Source organism: Mustelus asterias, chromosome 23 (genome assembly GCF_964213995.1).
Source record: "Mustelus asterias chromosome 23, sMusAst1.hap1.1, whole genome shotgun sequence".
NCBI classification, from domain to species: Eukaryota; Metazoa; Chordata; class Chondrichthyes; order Carcharhiniformes; family Triakidae; genus Mustelus; species Mustelus asterias.
Window position 1 is genome coordinate 54,212,669 of NC_135823.1, and position 27,634 is coordinate 54,240,302.

At 45.4% G+C, this 27,634-nt stretch overlaps 2 protein-coding genes across 2 annotated transcripts in view; one reads left to right on the forward strand and one right to left on the reverse strand.

The window, feature by feature from the left end:
• nthl1 (nth-like DNA glycosylase 1) overlaps window positions 1-27,634 on the reverse strand; it is a 324,946-nt gene that overhangs the window by 50,796 nt on the left and 246,516 nt on the right. The window lies entirely within an intron of this gene.
• The window catches only part of LOC144510443 (uncharacterized), a 69,343-nt gene that overhangs the window by 28,710 nt on the left and 12,999 nt on the right, over window positions 1-27,634 (forward strand). Inside the window, exons 12-16 of the mRNA XM_078239888.1 lie at window positions 10,169-10,374; window positions 16,932-17,094; window positions 19,203-19,352; window positions 20,782-20,942; window positions 25,410-25,583. Of these exons, the coding sequence (XP_078096014.1) occupies window positions 10,169-10,374; window positions 16,932-17,094; window positions 19,203-19,352; window positions 20,782-20,942; window positions 25,410-25,583 (854 nt within the window). The remainder of the gene's footprint in view (window positions 1-10,168; window positions 10,375-16,931; window positions 17,095-19,202; window positions 19,353-20,781; window positions 20,943-25,409; window positions 25,584-27,634) is intronic.

A 27,634-nucleotide genomic window follows, 5' to 3' on the forward strand; every position in this document is an offset into this window, starting at 1 on the left:
TAAAAAGCAACAAACACTGAGAAGGCAGAAATGCTTAATGCAGGACAGGTCTCTTTATGTAAAGGCTTGGCTGTAGGCGTGGTTTAATAGGGGTTTTGGGGTGATAATGAATACTGAAAGGCGAAGATTTGATTTATTATTGTCGCATGTATTGGGATATGGTGAGATGTATTGTTTCTTATGCACTGTGACAAAACATACCATTTATAGAGTACATAGGGGAGAAGGGAAGGACAAGGTGCAGAATGTAGTGTTATAGCTAAAGTGTAGAGAAAGATCAGCTTAATATAATGTAGGTCCATTCAAAAGAAGCTGTTCTTGTGTCGGTTGGAATGTGACCTCAGACTTTTGTATCTTTTTCCTGATGGAAGAAGGTGGAAGAGAGGATGTCTGGGGTGTGTGGGGTCCTTGATTATGCTGGCTGCTTTCCCAAGGCAGTGGGAAGTACAGACGGAATCAATGGATGGGAGGCTGGTTTGCGTGATGGACTGTGCTACGTTTGCAACCCTTTGTAGTTTCTAGCGGCCTTGGGCAGAGCAGGGGCCATACCAAGCTGTGATACACCCAGAAAGAATGCTTTCTATGGTGCATCTGTAAAGGTTGGTGAACATCGTAGTGGACATGCCAAATTTCCTTAGCTGCCTGAGAAAATAGAGGCGTTGGTGAGCTTTCTTAACTATAGTATCGGCGTCTTTGGTGGGGTGGAAATGACAGAGGATGATCCATTGAATTCAGAGGTTGGTGCAGCTGAGGTGAAGGAAAATTCTATCATGGTTCTGGGAAAGAGGGGAACTCGCTGTCCCATAGTGCCGAGGAGTCTGAATCGTTGAATGGTTTCAAGAAGGGGATAGATATATTTCTAATCAATGAAGGGATATGGGGAACAGGTAGGGAGGTGGATTTGAGACCAAGGAGGGATCAGCCATGATGTGATTGAATGGCGGAGCTTGCTCGAACGGCTGAATTGCCTATTCCTGCTTCTAATTCCTATGTTCCTATGACCACTTCCTTGCCAAACAACAGCAGACACATGCAATAGAAAGAGCTAAATGATCCCAGAATGAATCAGATTAAAGTCTGCCACATCCAGTCATGAATGGTGGTGGACAATGAAACAATTGATGAATGGAGAAGGTTCTAAAATGGCCCACCCTCAATGAAGGGAAGCCCAGCAGGTCACCGTGACAATCTTCATCCAGAAACGTCAAGTAAGTGATCCATCTCGGCCTTCTCCTGAGGGCTCCAGTTCACAGACGCCAGTCTTCAGCTAATTTGATTCACTCCATAAGATACCAAGAATTGGCTCAGTGCACTGGACATAGCAAAGGCCTGACAACATCCAGCATTGGAGCTCAGATGAAGGGTCATCCAGACTCAAAACGTTGGCTCTATTCTCACTCCACTGATGCTGTCAGACCTGCTGAGATTTTCCAGCATTTTATGTTTTTGTTTCAGATTCCAGCATCCGCAGTATTTTGCTTTTATCCAGCAATCGTACTGCAGCCTTGTGCTCCAAAATTAACTGTGCCCTTATCCAAACTGTTCCACTACTGCTACTGACATTTACCTGACAAAGTGGAAAATTGTCCAAGTGTAACCCACTGACAAAAAGCAGGAGAAATCCAATCTGCCCAATTACCGCCCTTTCAGCGGACTCTTAATCACTAAAGTGACGGAGAGTGTCAGCGACAGTTCTATCGCCTCCTCCAAACACGGTCAACAGAATTGAATTCCAGAGGTGAGGTGAGAGTGACTGCCCCACTATCAACAGCCTGGGAGTTACCATTGACTAGAAACTTAACCAGACCAGCTATATGAATATTGTGGCTACAAGAGCAGGTCAGGTACTGGGAATTCTGCATCAAGTGACTCAGCTCCTGACTTTTCAAAGCTTTTCCACCATCTAGATGGCACAACCCAGGAGTTTGATGAAATACTCTCCACTTGCCTGGATGTAGAGGCTGCTTCAACAACACTCAACAAGCTCAATATCTTCCAACACAAAGCAGACCCCTTGATCCGCACCCCAAACCATCACCTTAGCCATTCACTCCTTCAATCACTGATGAACAGTGGCACCAGTGTGTACCTTCGAATTAAGATGCACTGCAGCAACTTACCAAGCATTTGACAGCAGCTTCCAAGCACTTGAACTCTACTACCTAGAACAGTAAGGTCAGAATTTGCAAGGAAACACCACCACTTCTAAGATTCCCTTCAAACCACACATAACCCTGACTTGGAATTATGTCAACTTTCATTCATTGTCACTGGGTCAAAATCCTGGAACTCGCTCCCAGATAGCAATATGGATATTGTCCACATGGACTTCAGCAGTTCAAGGAAGTGGCTCATCAGAAGGCAATTAAGAATAGGCAATAATTATTCCGATCTTGTCAGCAACACTGCTATCTCATGAATGAATAATATGTCTATTTTGTATTCATTCATGGGATGTGGGTGTCGTTGTCTAGGCCAGCATTTATTACCAACAGTGCTGTTAGGGAGGAAGTTCCAGGGTTTTGACTCAGTGACAGTGAAGGAACGACAACATATTTCCAAGCCAGGATGGTGAGTGGCTTGTAGGGGAACCACAAGTGGAGATGTTCCCATGTATCTGCTGTCCTTGTCCTTCTAGATGGTAGCAGTAACGGGTTTGGAAGGGGCTGCCTAAGGAGCCTTGGCAAGTTGCTCAGTGCATCTTGTATCTGGTATACATGGCTGTCACTGTCCATCAGCTGTGGAGAGAGTGAAAATTTGTGGAAAGGGAGCCAATCAAGTGGGCTGTTTTGTTCTGTACGGTGTCAAGCTTCATGAGTATTGTTGGAGCTGCACTCATCCAGGCAAGTGGAGACTATTCCATCACATACCTGACTTGTACCTTGCAGATGATGGACAGGCTTTGGGGAGTCACGAGGTGAGTCATTCACCCCAGGATTCTTAGAATTTGACCAACTGTTGTAGCCACAGTATTGACATGGCTCGTTAGTTCAGTTTCTAATCAATGGTAACTCCCAGATGTTGATAGTGGGGGATTCAGCAATGATAATACCATTGATTGTCAAGGGCCGATGATTAAATTCTCTCTTGTTGAAGGTGGCCATTGTGGAGTGCAGATGTTACATGTCACTTGTCAGTCCTTGCAAGCCCAAGCCTGGATAATGTCCAGGTCTTGCTGCATTTGGACATGGATTGCTTCAGTAGCAGACGTGTCATGAATGGTGTTGAGCAAACATCCCCACTTCTGACGTTATGATGAAGGGCCCCACGATTCCCATTAACTCCAGTTTTGCTCGGGCTCCTTGATGCTATACTTAATCAAATGCTGCCTTGATGTCAAGGGCAGTCACTCTCACCTCACCTCTGAAGTTCAGCTCTTTTGTCCCTAAATGGATCGAGTGAACTGGATGGGTTTCATGGTCATCATTAGACTTTCAATTCCAAAGATCCCTGGTGGGGTTTGAACCCGTGTCCCCAAAGCATTACCCTGGATCTCTCGATTACTAGCCCAGTGACAGTACCACTACGCTACCACCTACCAGAGCCGTTACAATATTAAAGAACTCCTGCACACAATACACATACAGCTACAAGAGCTACTATCCCACTAACATTTTTTAAGTTTAAGTGTATTTATTCGTGTCACAAGTAGGCTTACATTAACACAGCAATTAACTTACTGTGAAAATCCCCTCGCCGCCACACTCCGGAAACCTGTTTGGGTACACTGAGGGAGAATTTAGCTTGGCCAATGCACCTAACCAGCACATCTTTCGGACTGTGGGAGAAAATCGGAGCACCTGGTGGAAACCCACGCAGACACGGGGAGAACATGCAAACTCCGCATAGACAGCGGCCCAAGTCGGGAATCAAACCCGGGTCCCTGGTGCTGTGAGACAGCAGTGCTAGCTACTGTGCCACCATGCCACCCGATTCAGCTTATCTTAGAAGATGCTATATGTCAATTCCCACTCACCAGGCAGTGGTTAAGAGCATAAGAAACTCGGGAAGTAGAGCAGGGGTAGGTCATTTGGCCCCTTGAGCCTGTTCTATGATTCAATGAAATTGTGGTTGGCCTTCTGGCGCCGCTCCCTCTTCATGCCCTAACCCTTCATTCCCTTTACAGCAAGAGAGATTCACTTTAGGGCAATCCCATTCTGTGCCATTATTTGATCCATAAATGTGAGTGATAGGCTTCTGGAAGTTCAAGGATACCCTCATCAACCTTGACTCCTGACGCCATGTAAAAACGACAAAAGTTTGTCAAAAGTAACTGCAGCTATCAGTATCATTACATATGGAAATGCTTCACATGCCTAGAGAACTAGATAAGAGATAAAAGAAAGTTTTTTTTTAACACAGCGATCTGGAACGTATGTCCTGAACGGATGATTGAGGGAAGTTCATTTTTAGTTTTCTGAAGCGTTGAGGTTTCCTTTGATCAACCATAAATAAATATTTCTGTCAAATTTTCAATACTTGCACAGACAGAATTCTTGGAAATTGCGAAACCTTGAAAGTGAACATGACTTGCAGTTCACATGACCTGTGAATTAAATATTAATCTAATCACAAGGGATAGTGTCAGCTAATATTTGTTGTCCATTAAACTGAAAGATTGCCTCATACATACTTTGCCATTTTGTAACAACAGCAAGTTTCAGTGAATACAGGGCAATCACTTGTCTGTCAAACTGTACATGACCTTTGTTCTACATTTTCCTCACCGTTTATCATAGGGATCCACTTACGAAGAAAAATAAAGATGAATAAGACTTTTCTGCCCACCTTAGTCCACCCATCCATAATCACTGCTCAGAACCCTACCTGGATCTTGGCTTAAATGTTTCCAAGGTTTTCAGTTCCATTGCTCAAGCTGGGAAGTATTTAACTGATGCCCATGTGTACCACCTACTGGGCAACTTGGCAGAGGAGCAGTGAGACATTAAGAGCAAGGGCAACAAACACTGGGTGGGCAGCTGGACCTGGGGCCACATTTTGTCTGCAAAGCCGATTAAGTGGTGCCTATCCAGGCTGCCATCCTATCAGATACAACACTCCCCCCACCCCCGCAAGAGCTGCTAGCTAATCAGAGGGATGGCTTCTCAGCAGTGTCATCAACATCAACGTTAGTGGTGGCCAATTCTGGAGCTGCATCTCGAAGACAAGGGCGCATTGACATCTGTGAGCCCTCGAAGACAGTAGAGTTTGAAGGTGTCGGGGTCAGGCAGGCAGGTCAGTGCCAACAGAGATATCCTCCATGGTCTATGGAGCGGGCAACAGGGAGGACATCCCTCAGGAGCCCAATGGGAGGCCACCACCATTGACAAATTACCAATGAAGGCAGGGAAGAGGCCCTTAGGCCGGCCGTAAGATGTTCAGTTGGGCTCCTGACGGGCAACTCATTAACCACCTTTCTCATTGCTGGCAAAATGGCCTGGCAACAGGAAGACATCAACCACCTCCTGAAAATCTTTCTGTCTCCCAGGCCTTTGTCAACATGCCCAGAGAATTCTGGCCCAGGTCTGCATCTGCTTTGCATGCGATGTGCGTTTCTAGGACAGAGGCTGGGGGGGAGACCAGAGACCATCGACAGAATTTTACCACCCCGCTCATCACGGGAGTTGGAGTGGGTGAGGGACAGAACATGGAAAGTTCCATTGACCTTGAACGGGATTTTACGATTTCAGGACGAGTGAGGCTATAAAATCCCGCCCTGTTTTCAGCAAATAGAAATCACACCACAAACTTGCCTTGTCATTGCCCTTATTTACATTGATCAAAGGTCAGGTTAGGAACAGAGCATTACAGGTTGCTCCCATGGCTAATGTTGTATAACAATCCAGCCAACAATAATCTCTTTGACAAAATTGACTGATACATTTAACTCTTTGCAATTTAAGATTTGATTCCCTGTAGTTCCCCTGCACCTTCTGAAAGTAAACCTTCCTCATGATAACATGCAGCAATTTCAGGGCCAAAATAATAATACTGGAAAATTTCAATGGCTGTTTTGAAGAAGACAGATTTCTATTTTCATTATCCCCGTTAGTCGGGAGATGCCACTCTTGTGGTTTAGTTATAATAGTAGAAGTAGAGAAGGATAGCTAATATCACCGAAAGTCGTGCTCATCCAACGTTACTCTACCATGTTGGCCTTGACCTCAATGAGAAGTAATGCCCTCAGAAGGAACCAAAAGAAATGGGGGAGATATTAAATGGGTTTTTTGCATCCGTATTTACTAAGGAAACTGGCATGGAGTCTATGAAAATAAGGCAAACAAGTAGGGCGGTCATGGAACCTATACAGATTAAAGGGGAGGAGGTGCTTGCTGTCTTCAGGCAAATCAGAGTAGATAAATCCCCAGGACCGGACAGGGTATTCCCTCGGACCTTGAAGGAGACTAGTGTTGAAATTGCAGGGGCCCTGGCAGATATATTTAAAATGTTGGTATCCATTGGTGAGGTGCCGGATGATTGGAGGATAGCTCATGTTGTTCCGTTGTTTAAAAAAGGGCTCAAAAATTAATGTGGGAAATTATAGGCCGGTAAGTTTGACGTCAGTAGTAGGTAAATTATTGGAAGGAGTACTAAGAGATAGGATCTACAAATATTTGGATAGACAGGGACTTATTAGGGAGAGTCAACATGGCTTTGTGCGTGGTAGGTCATGTTTAACCAATCTATTAGAATTTTTCGAGGAGGTTACCAGGAAAGTGGATGAAGGGAAGGCAGAGGATGTTGTCTACATGGACCTCAGTAAGGCCTTTGACAAGGCCCCGCATGGGAGGTTAATTAGGAAGGTTCCGTCACTAGGTATACATGGAGAGGTAGTAAATTGGATTAGACATTGGCTCAATGGAACCAGAGAGTAGTAGTGGAGGATTGCTTCTCTGAGTGGAGGCCTGTGACTAGTGGTGTGCCACAGGGATCAGTGCTGGGTCCATTGTTGTTTGTCATCTACATCAATGATCTGGATGATAATGTGGTCAATTGGATCAGCAAATTTGCTGATGATACAAAGATTGGAGGTGTAGTGGACAGTGAGGAAGGTTTTCAAAGGTTGCAGAGGGATTTAGACCAGCTAGAAAAATGGGCTGAAAAATGGCAGATGGAGTTTAATGCAGACAAGTGTGAGGTATTGCACTTTGGAAGGACAAACCAAGGTAGAACATACAAGGTAAATGGTAGGACACTGAAGAGTGCAGTAGAACAGAGTGATCTGGGAATACAGATACATAATTCCCTAAAAGTGCTGTCACAGGCAGACAGGGTCGTAAAGAGTGCTTTTGGTACATTGGCCTTTATAAATCAAAGTATTGAGTATAAGAGTTGGAATGTTATGATGAGGTTGTATAAGACATTGGTGAGGCCGAATTTAGAGTATTGTGTGCAGTTTTGGTCACCTAATTACAGGAAGGATATTAATAAGGTTGAAAGAGTGCAGAGAAGGCTTACAAGGGTGTTGCCAGGACTTGAGAAACTGAGTTACAGAGAAAAGTTGAATAGATTAGGACTTTATTCCCTGGAGCGTAGAAGAATGAGGGGAGATTTGATAGAGGTGTATAAAATTATCTTGGGTATAGATAGAGTGAATGCAAGCAGGCTTTTTCCACTGAGGCTAGGGGAGAAAAAAACAGTGGACATGGGTTAAGGGTGAAGGGGGAAAAGTTTAAAGGGAATATAAGGGCTTCTTCACACAGAGAGTGGTGGGAGTGTGGAATGAGCTGCCAGATGAAGTGGTGAATGCGGTCTCACTTTAAACATTTAAGAAAACCTTGGACAGGTACATGGATGAGAGGGATGTGGAGGGATATGGTCCAGGTGCAGGTCAGTGGGACTAGGCAGAGAAATAGTTCGGCACAGCCAAGAAGGGCCAAAAGGCCTGTTTCTGTGCTGTAATGTTCTATGGTTCTAAGGTTCTCAAGGGAAACAGTGCGCAATATGATACAGGAACAATCCAACTCCAGAGCAATCGCACCACTGACAGTGATAAGTGCCATAGGTTCTCTCCATAACACCACTGTAGACCTCAGTAACCTCACCAATCTGCACTAAATAGGCCATTGGTGCCTTTGCTACAAGACCAAGCAAGGACCTCACTTTCCAATTGAGCATCGCAACCTAACAGCAGATAATCCCAAGACACATTTTCTTTCAGAATAGCAGGATTCCTAAAAGCCCAGAGTGTCGTTGATGGCCGTAGCCAGCCCTATGTGCTCCGTATTTAAATAGTGTTGTGGGGGGATTTATTTTATAAAAGTGGCCAATGTCTAAAAAACTTAGACGCTATTCAAAAACTCGCAAAGTCTCTGTTCAAAAGACGTAACCAAAATTTATTTAAAACGCAAAAATCAAACAAAACAAACAGTACATTAATATATGGCCATTCAGAGGTCTCCAAAGAGTTAAACAGCTCAGGTTCAGGGCTGTGAAACCTCTCCAAAGATCTGCGGCACTCAGCCAAAATATAGAACAATCATACCTTGTGTTATCTAAAATATGCCTCTTCATTCGTTTAAAATCAATTTCATTTGTTTAGTCCAGTTTTTAACAGTAACTCAGTCAATTGCAATTTGCCGCTCAGTACAATGATATCTCGTTAGTCCATTCAATCTGGACATCCTCCCATTTTGGCGAAACCCATTTCCTGGTTGCTATGTAACGATGGAAGCTTTCCATAGATAAACCTTTCCCAACGGAACATTGCCAAGAAAGAGAGATATGTGATTGCTGGGCCCTAGAAATGCACTATGTCTGGACAATGCATGCTGCTATAAAGTTACAACATTTGTCCCTAAAACTTTCTAATGCTTACTTTTGCTGACTAATGGATTCCTAGTTTATACCTCTAACCTTCTGACTTTACTATTTAACTTTGCAGCATTTGCTTTTTTTGACTGAGATGAATAATACATTTCATATATTAAAACACGTGCAATACTTCGATATCTATAGATTTTAAAATCATATTCATTTGTTTTAATACTGTTATTGCATTCACATATGAGCAAACCGTCCATATTAACTTAAAGAATCATTTAACCCCTTCTTGCTACCCTGTCACTAAAAAGACTACATCTGTCTGTGAAACTCACTAATCTCACCTTCTACAATTAGCATGGATTTCTTTCCCCCCTTTGATATTCATTTGGTGTGTGATGCTACAAGTAAAAGTCCACCTCGCTGTCAGGAGATATGACACATGAATATGACTGTGACCTATCATGTGTTGAAAATCTGCTGATCAAGATAAAAGTTTATTTATTACAAGTAGGCTTACATTAACACTGCAATGAAGTGACTGTGAAAATGCCCTACTCACCACACTCCGGCACCTGTTCAGGTACATTGAGGGAGAATTTAGCATGGCCAATGCACTTAAACAGCACGTCTTTCGGACTGTGGGAGGAAACTGGAGAACCTGGAGGAAACCCACACAGACACGGCGAGAATGTGCAGGCTCCGCACAGACAGTGACCCAAGCCGGGAATCTAACCCGGGTCCCCTGATGCTGTGAGGCAGCAGCGCTAACCACTGTGCCACCATGCCTCCCTGGAAAGATACTGGAAAGCCTAAGGTATAGGTTAATGCCTCGACTCCTATTCCCTCTGTGGGGTTCTCAGACATTAGCAGATCCACAATGGAACGCTACTTACACATACTGACACAGAGGGTAGGATTCCAGCCAGTGGGATCTTCTGCACCCACCAAAGTCAACGGAGATTTGAATGGCTTACCCCACCCACCGTGGGGTAACTGGAAAATCCTGGATCAAGATTTCAATTTGTTAGTAACTTACGCGGTGCTTTACAGCCAATGAAACACTTCTTGAAGCATGGTCACTGTCGTAATGTAGGAAACACAGCTGGAAATGTGCACGGTCAACAGACAGTAATATTCCAACATAAACCGCTTGAAGGTGGTGAGAATAGCTTCAAAACAAAGCAATCAGTGAGTAGATGGAAGGGTTACTAGTCTGCAGCAAAAAAGGCCTCCTAATGTGAAAGTCAAGTCCTTTTGGACTGGCTGTTAATATTTACTTTTAGACATTTATTATCTATTCACGTGGAACAACTTGTTTTCTCTGTCTTTGCGGATCCTTTAGACCCGATGGTCCAACTCAACTTTACTCCCTTTATCCTGGTTCTTGGAATGAAAGTTTAAGGCACCATGTCTTTGCTGAGCTTCTTGGGCAGTGATACGCTCACCTTCGTCCTTTTTTCACTTCTGGCTGGATTTTACCTGCTATATCTTTATACCGGGTCCAAACCCTCAGCTGCTTTCAAGCTCCCCCCAGGTCCCGCTCCTCTACCACTGATTGGAAACCTGCATTGCCTGGACTTAAAAATGCTCTACAGAAGTCTGATGGAGGTCAGATAAGTCTATCTCAGTTAAGTGTTTAAGTTTTTTTTTAAAAATCCATTTGTAGGATATGGGCGTCACTGGCCAGGCCAGCATTTATTGCCCACCTCGACCTTGACAAGGGCGGCACGGTAGCACAGTGGTTAGCACTGCTGCCTCACAGCTCCAGGGACCTGGGTTCGATTCCCGGCTTGGGTCACTGTCTGTGTGGAGTTTGCACATTCTCCTCGTGTCTGCGTGGGTTTCCTCCGGGTGCTCTGGTTTCCTCCCACAGTCCAAAGATGTGCGGGTTAGGTTGATTGGCCATGCTAAAATTGCCCCTTAGTGTCCTGAGATGCGAAGGTTAGAGGAATTAGTGGGTAAAATATGTAGCGATATGGGGGTAGGGCCTGGGTGGGATTGTGGTCGGTGCAGACTCGATGGGCTGAATGGCCTCTTTCTGTACTGTAGGGTTTCTAAGGTAGTGGTGAGCTGCCTTCTCGAACCACAGCAGTCAATGCCCTTGACTGACCGTAGTACAATGTTTGTGACAGATTGGAAAAAAGGCTGTGAAAGATAAAGACAGAACCTGAACAGTTTAAAGTTTGTTTATTAGGGTCACAAGTAGCCTTACATTGACACTGCAATGAAGCTACTGTGAAAATCCCCGAGTCGCCACACTCCGGCGCCTGTTCGGGTACACTGAGGGAGAATTTAGCACGGCCAATACATCTAACCAGCACGTCTTTCAGACTGTGGGAGGAAACGGAGAAAACCCACGCAATCATGGAGTGGACATGTAGACTCCACAAAGACAGTGACCCAAGCCAGCAATTGAAACCAGGTCCCTAGCGCTGAGAGGCAGCAGTGCTAACCACTGTGCCACCGTGCCGCTCCCAGTGTTGCGTGGTTGGGGTGTTTACATGGTAGGATCAGCATGATGATTATAATGAAAGTAAAATCACTGCGGATGCTGGAATCTGTAATATAAACAGAAAATTCCAGAAAATCTCAGCAGGTCTATCGTTTTGAATCTGATTCTAAACGTTGGCTCCCTTCTCTCTCCACAGATGCTGTCAGACCTGCTGAGATTTTCCAGCATTTTCTGCTTTTGTTTCAGATTCCAGCATCTGCAGTATTTTGCCTTTGCAGGACCCCAATCGAAAAATATCCATGATAAGTAAATAAACACCATCATGCGGTTACTGAATGAAAATCAGTCCCAGGTCATTCAAGAATAACATGACCTCAGGACACGCAAAAGTGATTTACAGCCAATCAATTAAGTGTTTTCATAGAAATCATAGAAATCATAGAAACCCTACAGTGCAGAAGGAGGCCATTCGGCCCATCGAGTCTGCACCGACCACAATCCCACCCAGGCCCTACCCCCACATATTTTACCCGCTAATCCCTCTAACCGACACATCCCAGGACTCTAAGGGGCAATTTTTTAACCTGGCCAATCAACCTAACCCGCACATCTTTGGACATCTATAGACATCTTTTGAAATGTCTTCATGATTGTAGTGTAAGAAATTGCAATTTATTAGTTGGAATGGGCAAGTTCAGCACAGGTATAAGCCAACGATAATGCAATTTCTCAACCTTAGCCGTTCTGATTTTAATGGCAGTATTGCAGGAATACATTCAGTTCTTTCGGAGCGTCACAGTGGCACAGTGTTTAACACTGCTGCCTCACAGCACCAGGGACCTGAGTTCAATTCCCAGCTTGAGTCACTGTCCGTGTGGAGTTTGCACATTTTTCCCATGTCTGCATGGGTTTCCTCCCACAGTCTAAAAATGTGCAGGTTAGGTGGATTGGCCATGCCAAATTGCCCCTTAGTGTCAGGGGGAATAGCTAGGGTAAATGCATGGGGTAAGGCCTGGGTGGGATTGAGGTCGGTGCAGACTCGATGGGCAGAATGGCCTCCCTCCGCACTGTAGAGATCATGCTACTGTGCAGAGGGACCTGGGGGTCCTTGTGCATGAATCACAAAAACTCAGTTTGCAGGTGCAGCAGGTGATCAAGAAGGCAAATGGAATGTTGGCCTTTATCGCGAGAGGGATGGAGTATAAAAGCAGGGAGGTCATGCTGCAACTGTACAGGGTACTGGTGAGGCCGCACCTAGAGTACTGTGTACAATTTTGGTTCCCTTATTTAAGAAAGGATATATTAGCTTTGGAGGGGGTACAGAGAAGGTTCACCAGGTTGATTCCGGAGATGAGGGGGTTAGCTTATGAGGAGAGATTGAGTAGACTAGGCCTGTACTCATTGGAGTTTAGAGGGTTGAGGGGAGATCTTATAGAGACATATAAGATAATGAAGGGGCTAGACAGGGTAGAAGCAGCGAGGTTATTTCCACTTACAATGGAAACAAGAACTAGGGGGCATAGCCTCAAAATACGGGGGAGTCAATTTAGAACAGAGTTGAGGAGGAACTTCTTCTCCCAGAGGGTAGTGAATCTTTGGAATTCTCTGCCCAATGAAGCAGTAGAGGCTACCTCGTTAAATGTGTTTAAGTCACAGATAGATTTTTAACCATTAAGGGAATTAAGGGTTATGGGGAGCAGGCGGGTAAGTGGAACTGAACCCACTATCAGATCAGCCATGATCTTATTGAATGGCGGAGCAGGCTTGAGGGGCTAGATGGCCTACTCCTGCTCCTATTTCTTATGTTCTTATGTTCTTAATGGGTACCATCAATCGAAGGACACACACGCGTAAGCGCAGGAGCGGTGTGTTAGAGAAATTGTATGTTCTGCCGCAGGACTGGGACACAGTGCTAGGAAAAGCCACACTGGAGGCGATGGATTGCCCAGAACTACATTCAACGTGCAGGATTGCATTACAGCTTAACAAGTTTATATTCAGTCTTCTCTCCCTTCAGGTACCACGCTCTAAGAGGATATTGGTGACCATGGACTTTCATGTTAATCCTGCTTTGGAAGCGTGGATCATCTTTGTTGGTGGTACATTCATCCGGGTTGTGAGGCTCTTGAGAAAGATTGTTCTTTCTCTACTTCGATCTCTTTCACCATCAACCTTTCCCATTGGCATCAGACCTTCGAAACAACGATATTTCATTAAATGGCCAAAAATTTCCACCTGTCTCTTTCTGATCTTGGTCAGCATAGTTTGTTGGCTCTCAGGTTTTACAAGCAGCTCTTCACTGATCACTTGACTTGTTCAAGACATCTCCGTTATTCACCTCAAAAAACCACAACCCTGTAGTCTCAATCTTTCTCTGCATTGCTTCACTGCTTGTCCAACACTCCCTTCCCTATGTCAGAATCAGAGTGATATTAAATTCCAGGATTCTCAGCTTTGTTTTCATGGCTTTTTAGTCCTTGTCATTTCTTGCAGTGGCCCTTGGCCTTTCCCATCCATCTTATTTCTTGGTTGCACTTCCTGTCCAATGTTAATATACATCCTAGGTAACAAATTTGTCTGTGTCACCTTTACATTCTTCAATGTGATCTTACATTCAGGTATTCAGACTATTTTTTGGACACTTACCTTCTTGCAATTTACAGCCTTATCTTCTCACTTTCATTTACTACAAAGTCAGCAATGAATACTGGACCATCCGCGTATCATAGAATCCATAGAATGAGGCCATTCAGCCCATCGTGTCTGCACCAACCACAATCCCACCCAGGCCCCATTCCCGTAACACCAGCATATTTACCCTGTTAACCCCCCTGACACTAGGGTCAATTTAGCATGGCCAATCAACATAATCTGCACATCTTTGGACTGTGGGAGGAAACTGGTACACCCGGAGGAAACCCACGCAGATGCGTGCAAACTCCACACAGACAGTCATCCGAGGCCGGAATTGAACCCAAGTCCCTGGCGCTGTGAGGCAGCAGTGCTTATCATTGTGCCACTGTGTTGCCCATATTATTAAAGTTGTAATCTCCAAATAATAATCCATAAAGTTCTTGATTCTCTCGAGGAATATTTTCATTATACAAATTGAATAAACATGGTGAGAAAACACATCCCATCTGACCCCTCTTTTAATTTTCACAAGGTTACTTAGATCATTCTCAATATTTATGACGGCCGTTTGTTCGCAATAAAGGTTGCTTATCACTCCAAGTGCCGTACCGTCAAGGTTAAAAGGCATGTTCATCAGTCCTTCATGTTTCATCTCAGTATAATCAATAAAACACATGAATATGTATTTTTTAAATCTCTATGGCCCTTTCTGATAACAGGCACACCATAAAGATAACCTGTATCATTCCGTATCTCCTACAAAGCCACTTGCTCCTGGTTCTATTCCATCAGCACTCGAAGAATGAACTTGGTGATATGACTCATCAGCCTGATGGAGTTCACATTTAATTGATCCAGGCTTTTTAGGAGGCGCATTAAATGTTGATTTACTTCAGTCTTCTATTTTTCCCATGTCACAAACTTCATTAAAGACAAGAGTCAGTTTACTCCTAAGCCTTCTTAACTTTTATTTTTGTCCAGTGGGCTTTTGGCTTCATCGTTTTCCATTTTATTTATTGCTATTCTTACTTTGGACAGGATTTTCCGGCTGCCCTTGTCCCAAGGCCAGGAAATCCCACCTGAGGACATTTGCATGGTCCGCCCCCCCCCCCCCCCCCCCAACCCCACTCCTCCCCCCCCGCTACGATTCCCGTGCCGGGCAGGATGGGAAAATTCTACCCTTTGTCTTTCATCATCTTTGTACTGGGGCGACAGTGGTTAGCACTGCTGCCTCACAGCGCCGGGGATCCAGGTTCATAAGACCATAAGACATAGGAGCAGAATTAGGCCACTCGGCCCATCAAGTCTGCTCCACCATTCAATCATAGCTGATATTTTTCTCATCCCCATTCTCCTGCCTTTTCCCCATTATCCCTGATTCCCTTATCAATCAAGAACCTATCTATCTCTGTCTTAAAGACACTCAATGACCTGGCATCCACAGCCTTCTGCGGCAAAGAGTTCCACAGATTCACCACTCTCTGCTGAAGAAATTCCTCCTCATCTCTGTTTTAAAGGATCGTCCCTTTAGCCTGAGGTTGTGCCCTCTGGTTCTAGTTTTTCCAGCTAGTGGAAACATTCTCTCCACATCCACTCTATCCGGGCCTCGCAGTATCCTGTAAGTTTCAGTAAGATCCCCCCTCATCCTTCTAAACTCCAACGAGTACAGACCCAGAGTACTCAACCGTTCCTCAAAAGACAAGCTCTTCATCCCAGGGATCATTCTTGTGAACCTCCTCTGGACCCTTTCCCAGGCCAGCACATCCTTCCTTAGAAATGGGGCCCAAAATTGCTCACAATACTCCAAATGGGGTCTGACCAGAGCCTTATACAGCCTCAGAAGTACATCCCTGCTCTGTATTCTAGCCCTCTTGACATGAATGCTAACATTGCATTTGCCTTCCTTACTGCTGACTGAACCTGCACGCTGACTTTAAGAGAATCTTGAACAATGACTCCCAAGTCCCTTTGTGTTTCTGATTTCCTAAGTATTTTCCCATTTAAAAAATAGTCAATTATGGCCTCGGGTCACTGTCTGTGTGGCGTTTTCACATTCTCCTCGTGCCTGCGTGGGGTTCCCCTGGGTGCTCCGGTTTCCTCCCACAGCCCAAAGATTTTTGGGTTAGGTTGATTGGCCATGCTAAATTAAACCTAGTGTCAGGGTGATTAGCAGGGTAAATATGAGGGGTTACGGGGAGAGGGCCTGGGTGGGATTGTGGTCGGTGCAGACTCAATGGGCTGGATGGCCTCCTTCTGCACTGTGGGGATTCTATGATTCTATCTGTGAGTCTTTTAGTTGTCAATGAAGATCCAGCCTTTGTGGACACTTCCTGAGTCCAGCCAGCTGCCTCAGTGATGTATATCCAGCTCTGTATCATTGTCCTCTGGGAGCTCCTGCCTCACTCCTGAGATTGCCCATTGACCTCAGTAAAACATGGACATGTTGCCCATTAGTCACCCCATTCAGTTCTGTTGACCTCAGTAGAATATGGGCAGGTTCACCTGTTTTGCTTCCCATGCCCTTGCCCGGTTTTAACCTTCTGGGTTTCTGAGTTAATTCGAAGTGTTACTAAACTTTCAAGAAAGGACAGGAAGTTGCACAGATGTTGTGATGAACTTTGGAACCGGTTCTTTACCAACCGAAAGTGATAAGAGGGCAAATTCCATCATGAAGGAATATAGTGTTAAATTGAACACATGTAAAACACTTCATGGCTCTCAGTCACTGCAGCTGACATCTCTGAAACCAGAGGCGAGTGATAGTGATATTGTCACTGGGCTAGGAATCCAGAGATCCAGGGTAATGCTCTGGGTACCTAAGCCTGAATCCCACCCATGACAGATGGTAAAATTTGAATTCAATAAAAATGTGGAATTAAAAGTCTAATGATGACCATGACACCATTGTTGATTGTCATTAAAAAAAAACCCATCTGATTCACAAACGGGACTAATGGGCAATTGGTTTGTTTTGGGTCCCCACACTGTCCAATTTTCTCCATCCATCCCCCCCCACTTCCTTTCTCACCCTTTTTATTAATGTAATTGTATTGATAGGATTTTTCTGGTTTAATTTCAGTTATCTGAGGAGTATGGGTCTGTCTTTACCATTCAGCTGGGACTGGAGAAAGTGGTGGTTCTCACGGGGTACGAAGCAGTGAAAGAAGCTCTTGTAGACCATGCAGACGAATTTGCAGAGAGAGCAAAGATCCCCGTGTTGGAAATGCAGGCAAACGGTTACGGTAATCGGCAGCTCTTCACTTTCTGACGTATCATTTGTTATAAAATTGAGTGGTTGTGGTGTTGCTGCATGGCCACTTTAAGAGTGTGATCGCTTGATCAGTTCGTGACTTCATTAGGTGGTTCATGGACTTTGCCTTAGTCGAGACCCAGCCCTTGTCCAGTGAACAGCTCTTAATAAACCTGCTCGCTGTTTTCTATTGGGTGGCACAGTGGTTAGCACTGCTGCCTCACAGCGCCAGGGACCCGGGTTCGATTCCCGGCCTTGGGCCACTGTCTGCATGGAGTCTGCACGTTCTCCCCGCGCGGGGTTCCTCTGAGTGCTCCGGCTTCCTCCCACAGTCTGAAAGACATGCTGGTTAGGTGCACTGGCCGTGCTAAATTCTCCCTCAGTGTACCCGAACAGGCGCAAGAGTGTGGCGACTGGGGGATTTTCACTGTAACTTCATTGCATTGTTAATGTAAGCCTGCTTGTGACTAATAAATAAAGAAACTCTTACTCCATATCAACTCCATATTCCTTTTATCAACAGCTAAAGCAGCATTTATAACACCATTGATATTATAATTACTTGTTAACCAAACAACTTAGATATTTTGATCACTCGTTTGGGGCACGCCAGTTAAAAAGGTGGACTTGGACCCCATTAAGAAATGTTAGAGCAGTTGGGAGGGGCGGTAGCATATATTCATCATATTCTGGTCACAGTTATATTGATAGTAAATAAACGTTTACTAATAAATGCACTAATAGACACCAATAAATTGAGTCATAAAGTCACAGAGGTTTACAGCATGGAAACAGGCCCTTCGACCCAACTTGTCCATGCCACCCTTTTTTTTAAACCCCTAAGCTAGTCCCAATTGTTCGCATTTGGCCCATATCCCTCTATACCCATCTTACCCGTGTAACTGTCTAAACGCTTTTTAAAAGACAAAATTGTACCCACCTCTACTACTACCTCTGGCAGCTTGTTCCAGACACTCACCACCCTCTGTGTGAAAAACTTACATAAACCTAAACTTATGTTTCAACTCATGGGGGTTCTTGGAGTCATAAATAGAAAATGGACACTATTAAATCCATGAGGGAATTTAGGAGAAATTCAGAGAGTGGTGAGAATTGTGGAGATTGTGAATGTTTGAGGTAGATAAAAGTTTATTTATTAGTCGCAAGTAGGCTTACATTAGCACTGCAATGAAGTTACTGTGAAAATCCTCTGGTCGCCACACTCCGGTGCCGTTTCAGATACACTGAGGGAGAATTTAGCATGGCCAATGCATCTAACCAGCATGTCTTTTGGAGTGTGGGAGGAAACTGGATCACCCAGAGGAAACCCATGCAGACACGGGGAGAACATGCAAACTCCACACAGACAGTGACCCAAGCCAGGAACCAAACCCGGGTCCCTGGCGCTGGGAAGCAGCAGTGCTAACCACTGTGCCACCATGCTGCCCCATAGCACAGATACATGTAAAGGGAAGTTGGATAAAGACATGAGACAGAAAGGAATAGAAGAGTATGCTGATGGGGTTAAATGAGAAGGGGCATAAATACTGCATAGGCCTATTGGCTGAATGGCTTGCCTGTGTGCTGCACATTCTGTGTAATTCTATGTTAAATAATACATCGGGAAACTAGTCTGAAACCATTGACAGGACTGAAGAGTGCAATGAGTATATTAAAACACCGATGTTTCCCATTCTGTTCCTGGATGCATTGGAAACAAAGCAATGGGCCAGGATTTTCCACTTCCTGCCCCAAACGCAGCCCCCCCTTGGTTTTCTAGCGATGGATTTGGCCAGCTATTGGCTGCCGATGGGACTACCAATGCCACCAAAGTCTATGGACGTTAGCATAGTTCATCTGCCCACCCACCGCTGGGGAACCTGCTGCAAGGGGTCAACTTCAGCGAGAGTGGAAGACCCAGCCTGCGGGATATGGGGAACAGGTGGGGAGGTGGATTTGAGATCAGGGAGAGATCAGCCATGATCTGATTGAATGGCTGAAGGGCTGAATTTGCCGACTTCTGCTCCTAATTCCTATGTTCCTATTCACGAGATTGGAAATTCCTGCTCCAAGTTATCTTCCATTTGATGTCCATTCTAGGTATTTCTTTTGGACATGGGGAGTCATGGAAACAGATGCGAAGGTTCGCTTTAATGACCCTGCGTAATTTTGGAATGGGCAAAAAGACAATTGAAGACAAAATTACCGCGGAAGCCAAGTTTCTGATGCAAGAAATTCAATCCCACCAAGGTTCGATAATTCTATAATTTATATATTCTGGTGGATTTGTCAGTACAACTATGCTTGCATGACATTGGCTGAAATGTGCTGTTTGATTTTTGGGTTTTATTTTGTATTGGGAACTTTCTGGCCATGGAATGTCTGAAGCCATCGTCATGCGGCCTGGCAAGTGTCGCAATGGATTTGGAATTGAAATACATGATGGACGCCTCACTGCCTCTGAGAACAATTCTGTCCTCACCAGGCACCTTCCCAAGCTCACTTTCACAGAGAAGTCAGTCATTGTAAAAAGAGGTTCCCACTTGTGGTGGAGTCCAGAACAAGGACTGTAAATAGAAGATAGTCATAAAATCCATGAGTGAATTCAGAAGAAGCTTCTTCGCTCAGCGAGTGGTGAGAATATGGAATTTGTTGCCATGAGGAGTGGTCTAAGGGGATGCTGCATAAAAACATGAGGGAGAAAGGAACAGAAAGATATGCTAATAGAGTTAGATGAAGAGGGTCAGAAACGCTGTGAAGGCCAGTTGGATCAATGGCCCATCTCTGTGCTCATGGAATCCCTACAGTGCAGAAGAAGGCCATTCGGCCCATCGAGTCTGCACTGACCACAATCCCACCCAGGCCCTATTTCTCTCTGCCTCGTGCAATTCTAGCTCTGTGTAATTCTATAGGGTGATCAGGAGCAGGGGCCCGGGCCCCAATTTCCCCCTCCCTTAATTAGCATTGCTGCAGTCGGGTCTACCAGCCACGGCACAAACCAAGAGTTCGTCCCGGTCCCCCAGTTAATATCCATCCCATAAACAACATCACTCACACAGATGATTCAATGTATTCAGGAGGCGGCTAGACATAGCACTTGGGGCGAACGGGATCAAAGGTTATGGGGAGAAAGCAGGATTAGGCTATTGAGTTGGACGATCAGCCATGATCGGAATGAATAGCAGAGCAGGCTCAAAGGGCCAAATGGCCTCTTCCTGCTCCTATCTTCCATGTTTCTGTGATCCATATTTTTGGGAGTTGCTATTTTTGTGAGTTTGCTGTGAGCAATTTGGCCGGCCCATTTCCTACTTTACCACACTGCAATCTAATATGTCCTCTGGGAAATCCTAAGGCGGTGAAAGATGTGATATAAACCCAAGTTCTTTCTTCCCTTTCTTTATTCTGTTCTGGCAAACATCGAAACATTTAAAATAGGAGCAGGAGGAGGCCATTCGGCCCTTTGAGCCTGTCCTGCAGTATGATCATGGCTGATCATCAATACCCTGATCCCATAGAAAATAAAGACCACAATGATCTCTAACACGGGACCACACGGGTCTGTATGACTTGGAAGCTGGTCACCAGAGGAACTGAAGATGTGACAACCTTAAAAAATCGGAAGGAATTAAAATGTTTTCCAAATAACATTAAATTCATGTTGATCTGTGCTTGCTGGCAGGGCAACCCTTCGATACAACTGTGCCAGTCACCTCTGCCATGGCCAACATCATCTGTTCGATAGTTTTCGGAGATCGGTTTGACTACGAGGACAAAGTATTTCGTACAATTACAAGGCTGATACGTGAAAATTTTAATCTGCTTGGAACTTCTAAAGTCCAGGTATACCTTCGATGTTATGCAATTAGAGGTGTGAAGTGATATGTTTTGATCAGGAGAACACAAAATGGCAATAGAAAATAAAGGATACATTTCCAAAGGGGCCTCAGGAGCAGAGACCTGGGGATTTCCCACAGTAACTTTATTGCAGTGTTAATGTAAATCTACTTGTGACACTAATAAATAAACTTTACTTTTCTTTAAATTGTTGCAGGTGCCAAGGTAGGCAGTGAAAGTGGTTAATGAGGTTTATGGGATCCTGAGCTTTAAAGATAGGGATGCAGATTAGAGATGCAGAGAGATGCAGAGGACAAGAGCAAGGCAGCTATGGTCAACCTACACTGTTTCAGCCTCAGTTGAGGACTCAGTCTTATTCTGGGCACCTTTAGGCAGGATGTGAAAGAATTAGAGAGGATCGTATAATCATAGTAGCATTGAATCTCTACAATGCAGAAGGAGTCCATTCAGCCCATTGAGCCTGCACCGACAACAATCCCAGCCAGGCCCTATCCCTGTAACCCCACGTATTTACCCTGCTAACCCCCTGACACTAAGGGTCATTTTAGCATGGCTAATCAACCTAATCCATGCAGTTTTGGAGTGAGAGAGGAAACCGAAGCACCCGGAGGAAACCCATGCAGACACAGGGAGAACATGCAATGTCCACACAGACAGTGACCCGAGGCCGGAATTGAATCTGGGTCACTGGTGCTGTGAGGCAGCAGTGCTAACCATGAATATCCAGAAATATGGGGAAAGGGCAGCGGAGTTGGACTAGCTGAGTACTTCTTATAGAGACCTGGCACATATATGACAGGCCAAATGGCCTCCAATGTTGTATTCAATAATTCTATTCTATGATTTTATATTAGTATTTAGATTTGTATTTAAATATTTCAAATGGCAAATTAACCCGTCTGATGTTGTTAGGTCCCATACTCCTCAGACTTTCTGGATCAGATACGATTGAAACATTGACAGTTCATAAGCTAAGAATAAAACTACACTAATCAAACACCAATGCCTAAATCTGTGTTAACATTATACTAAATCAGTACCATTTTACTAATTAAGTCAACCCCACACAAGTCATTTACCACAACAGATTTAAACTTGATTCATCGAATCATCGAATCCCTACAGTACAGAAGGAGGCCATTCGGCCCATCAAGTCTGTACCACCCACAATCCCCCCTCCCAGGTCTTATTCCCATAACCCCACACATTTACCCTGCTAATCCCCCTGACACTAGGAGCATTTACCATGGCCAATCAACCCAACACGCACATCTTTGGACTGTGGGAGGAAACCGGAGCACCCGGAGGAAACCCGCACAGACATGGGGAGAACATGCAGACTCCACACAGACAGTGACCCAAGCCAGGAATAGAACCTGGATCCCTGGCGCTGTGAGGCAATTGTGCTAACCACTGTGCCGCCCGATTGTCTACCTTTGAGCCTACGTTCATCACAATCCCTCTGCAACTGTCCATTTCTTCAACCATTCCCTCATCTCCATCACTGATATCCTCATGCTCAGCAAAGCCTTTGACATCGCCCATTCTTGTTGCTACCCTGGTACCACCCGCACCCCCTCATCAATCTATCAAACGGGCACAGATTTGTGCGGCCTGATGTACAGCTTTGAACATCCCTGGTGCGCAACTGGATTCACCAAGTTCTAGTGGGCTGCCTTTGGTCCCTACTGACAGCCAACTCTTTCAATACTTCCTTCCTGACCGCTCCGCCTCCCCCCAGCCTCTTACAACAAATGAGGAGCTCATTGCTTTCTTTAAGGTGGAGACCATCTGGTCAGTTTGATTCCACACCCCCTTCTCCTACTTTTCGTCAACCACCCATCCAAACCTGCCCTCAATCTCCTGGTACCATTGTTATGGCTCAGGTCAGGAACTCCAAAGTGTTGTATGGAGCCCGCCTGAATCATAAGTTTTGCATCTTGAATTTGGCTAGGATAAGCATGATAGGTTTCACTTCAAGTATGATTCAAACAACCCACTAGAGAGCTTTTGTCAAACAAAGTTTATTTAAGAATATAGTTAACATGTCTGTGGAGGCTTTGGAGAGGGTATAGAAAAGAGTTACCAGGGTGTTGCCTGGTATGGAGGGCATTAGCTGTGAGGAGAGGTTGGAGAAACTTGGTTTGTTCTCACTGGAACGTCGGAGATTGAGGGGCGACCTGATAGAAGTCTAATAGAACATGAGGGGCATGGACAGAGTGGATAGTCAGAAGCTTTTTCCCAGGGTGGAAGAGTCAATTACTAGGGGACATAGATTTAACGTGTGAGGGACAAGATTTAAAGGAGATGTATGAGGCAAGATTTTTATACAGAGAGGGGTGGGAGCCTGGAACTCGCTGCTGGGGGAGGTAGTGGAAGCAGATACGATAGTGGCTTTTAAGGGGCATCTGGGCAAATACATGAATAGAATGGGAATAGAGGAATATGGTCCCTGGAAGGGTAGGGGGTTTTAGTTCAGATGAGCAGCATGGGCGGTGCAGACTTGTTCCTGTGCTGTAATTTTCTTTGTTCTTTGTATGGAAAGAAAATTAGCAATAACTTCTAACAATTACAAACAAAAACAGAACAGCCACAATAATATATAACCCTTAATGAATATATATAAGCTGTCCGAGTCAAACCAACCTCCATAAACAACCTGTTAAACAAGTTCAACACAGCATAGACTAAGGTTTACGTGATACTGGGATTGAGGCCATTAGTTGAATTCTGCAGTCAAATGTTCTTGAGACTCAGAACAGTTTGAAGACAAGACAGCTTCCCAAAACAGCAGAGAGACTCTCGTCCAGCCCTCAACAACAGCGGATTTTCCTTCAGGAAAATCAGGAAAACAAGATCTTGCTTTTAGCTAACCAACAGAATTTTCAAAGAATAAAAGCAAGGAGAGAGAGACTGCTCTTTCAGCTTGATGCTGCTAACCCCCCAACTCCCCAAACTGAAACTGAAAATGAACCCCTGTCACCTGACCTGCTCACAGTTTTTTCCTCCTCCCAACATTGATGTCACCGGAGGCTGTGAGCATAAATTTTTTTTTAAACTCTTAAAGGTACACTAACATCACACAATAGCCCTCTCCATCTGCAGAGTAAGAGAAAAAGGGAGGGGACAAGGGGGTCTGTACTTGCTTATCAACTGTGAAACCTCTAACTTCTTCCATTCATTGTCCTGAAATGTTAACCCTATCTTCCCCTCTCCACCGATATTACTGAATTGCTGCATGTTTTCCGCATTTTCTGTTTCCAAGCCAGATTTAGTTAGCATTGCTGCCTCACAGTGCCAGGGACCCAGGTTCGATTCCGGTCTTGCATCACTGTCTGAGTGGAGTTTGTACATTCTCCCCATGTCTGCGTGGGTTTCCTCTGGGTGTCCATTTTCCCCCCCACAGTCCAAAGATGTGCAGGTTAGGTGGATTGGCCATGCTAAATTTCCCCTTAGTGTCAAGGGGATTAGTGGGGTAAATATGTTGGGGTCATTGGGATAGGGCCTGGATGGGATTGTTGTCGGTGAAGGTTTCATAGAATTAATCCTGCAGTGCAGAAGGCCACTCGGCCCATCGAGTCTGCACTGACCACAATCCCACCCAGTCCCCATCCCCACAACCTCATGCAATTATCCTAGGTTTGATGGGCCGAATAGGTGGCACAGTGGTTAGCACTTCTGCCTCACATCCAGGGACCCAGGTTCAATTCCGGCCTCAGGTGACTGTATGGAGTTTGCATGTTCTCCTCGTGTCTGCGTGGGTTTCCTCCGGGTGCTCTGGTTTCCTCCCACAGTCCACTGATGTGTCGGTTGGGTTGATTGGCCATGCTAAATTGGCCCTAGTGTCAGGGGGATTAGGAGGGTAAATATGTGAGGTTACGGGGGTGGGACCTGGGTGGGATTGTTGTCGGTGCAGGCTCGATGAGCCAAATGGCCAACTTCTGCACTGTAGATTCTATGATTCTATTCTATGGCCTCTATCTGCACTGTCGGGATTCTATGATTCTATAATTTCCACAGTATTTGGTTTAATTTAAGGGCATAGGTTAAGGGAAAGATTTAAAAGGGACCAGAGGGGTAACTTCTTCACGCAGAGGGTGGTGCATATATGGAATGAGCTGTCAGAGAAAGTAGTTGAGGCAGGTACAATGGCAACATTTAAAAAGCATTTGAATAAGTACATGGATGGGAAAGGATTAGAGGGATATGGGCCAAACATGGGCAATTGGGACGAGCTGGGACAGCACCATTGTTGGCATGGACCGATTGGGCCGAAGGGCCTGTTTTCATGCTGTGTTGCTCTATGAGTCTGTGATTCTAAGCATTCATTTGAAATCAAGGATTTGGGAAAACTCACAGGTTTTTAAAAAATTACCTAGGCTGTTAATTTTCTATGGCATGGAACGTTAATTGACTGATCGCTGAGTCGATGAGCTTCTTTATATTCCTCAGATGTACAACGCTTTCCCTTTCCTGGGCTTTCTGCCTGGAACTCACAAGAAGATCTTTGAAAACAGGACACAGATGGTTCAGCTCATCCTGAATTTCTACAAAGAACATCAGGAAACATTGGATGAGAACGACATAGGAAGTTTAATCGATGCTTTCTTGCTAAAGAAGCAAGAGGTACTCTAATACTTTTAATCATTGTGTTCCTTTAAAAGAAAAATCCTCGGAATAATATAGTTTTAAAGTTTATTAATTAGTGTCACAAGTAGACTTACATTAACACTGCAAGTAGACTTACATTAACACTGCAATGAAGTTACTGTGAAAATCCCCTGGTCGCCACACTCCGGCGCCTATTTGAGTACACTCAGGGAGAATTTAGCATGGCCAATGCACCTAACCAGCACATCTTTCAGACTATAGGAGAAAACCGGAGCACCCGGAGGAAACCCACACGGACACGGGGAGAAGGTGCAGACTCCGCACAGACAGTGACCCAAGCCGGGAATTAAATCTGGGTCCCTGGCGCTGTGAGGCAGAAGTGCTAACTACTGTGCCACTGTGCTGCCCTGACTGTAACCACTGTAATCACCGTAAGCATACAACACCATTAGTTGTGGGATTTCCCAACAGATGTTGGACAGTCCAGTTGTTGCACTAAGATCCAGACACTGCTGATGAGGTGGGTGAGCGTATCAAAACAAGCAAAGGAGTGGCTTATACTTGACAGTGTTGTATCGTGCTAGTTATACACCACTCCCAAAATTCACTTCCATTGCACTTGGCTGAGATGTCAAACCAAGAATCCATCTGCCCTCTGAGGAAGATGCACAAGATCCCACAGCTCTCTTCAAAAGAAGAGCAGTGGAGTCCTGGCCAATATCTGAAAGGTAGATTATCTGGCCATTATTACATTGCCATCTGTTTACAGCAGTGACTACTTTTCAAGAAGTATTTCGTTGGATGTACATTAAGCATTTCGAGGTCATGGAAGGTGTTGCATTAGTTCAAGACTTTCTTTTCTTGCAATGGAACTGAATATCAGTTGGGATTTATACTGGGCGGCAGATGTGTAACCCCTTGCTTTGTGTTCACATGCCAAGTTAGATTTCAAACCCCAAGATGTGTAAAGATAGTGGCCGGAATTCTCCAGCCGTTCACGCTGGCGGGATTCTCCTGTCCTGCCTGGCAGCGCACCCCTACCTGTGGGTTTCCCGGCACTGTGGTGTGACATCAATGGGAATTCCCTTTAACGGCAGTGAAACCAGAGAATCCCGCTGCTAGCAAACAACATGCCACCTCCGGCCAATGGGAAACAAGCGGCTAGGAGGCTGGAGAATCTCGACCATTCGCCGGAATTCTACCGCCCTGCCCGGCACGGAATCAGAATGGGCGAGGGGTGGGCAATGGTAATGTCTGTTGTCCTCGGGTGAGATTTTCCAGTCTCGCCTGAGCAAGGCTGTAAAATCCCACCCATCGAATTTCAAACCCCAAGATGTGTAAAGAAAGTATGCTAAAGATTTCAAATTTTAAACCGGGCATCAGAGGGTGCCAAGGGGGCGGGGCCAATTGGGGGCGGGGCCTGCTGCAGGGCAGGGCCTAGGGGGGCAACGGTGGGAGTGGGGGATCACGCTGCCACTCTGCCATTGGAATCGAGGGGGGCATGAGGCAGGCCAACGATCAGGGCGGGCTTAGGGTGTGTGGTCTTGCTGAGGGGGTTTGCCGGGGGGAGGGGTCTGCCTCCCGGCGGGTGGTCTGCTAGGGGGTCTGCCTCCCGGGGTGGGGGGGGAGTCTGCTCGGGGGGTGGGGGGGGGCGGATCATCACTGCTGGGGGGGGCTGGAGATCGAGCGGTCCAGGATGGGAGGAGTGTCGGGGCTGGCCAACGAATGGATGAGGGGCCGCGATCGGATCGGGGGGGGGTTGGGGAGGTTGGGGGGCAGCACTGCGAGGGTCCCGGGCTGGCCAGTAATTGAGCTGGCCAGCGAACTGCAGGCTGACAGTACGGGGCCACTGCGCATGCACAGAGTTCCGGAACTGTCAACCTCAAGCCCCCCGAACCTTTAATGATACTTTCGATTGTGACCTCTGCAATGCACAGAGTGTGGAAGATTGTTGTTTGAAGTCGCACTGGAAAAAACAGTGCGATTTACACCAGTTTTCCCATGAATTCGACACTTAGAACTTTTTGGGGAGAATCGTGGCCATCAAGTTTCAAACCCCAAGATGT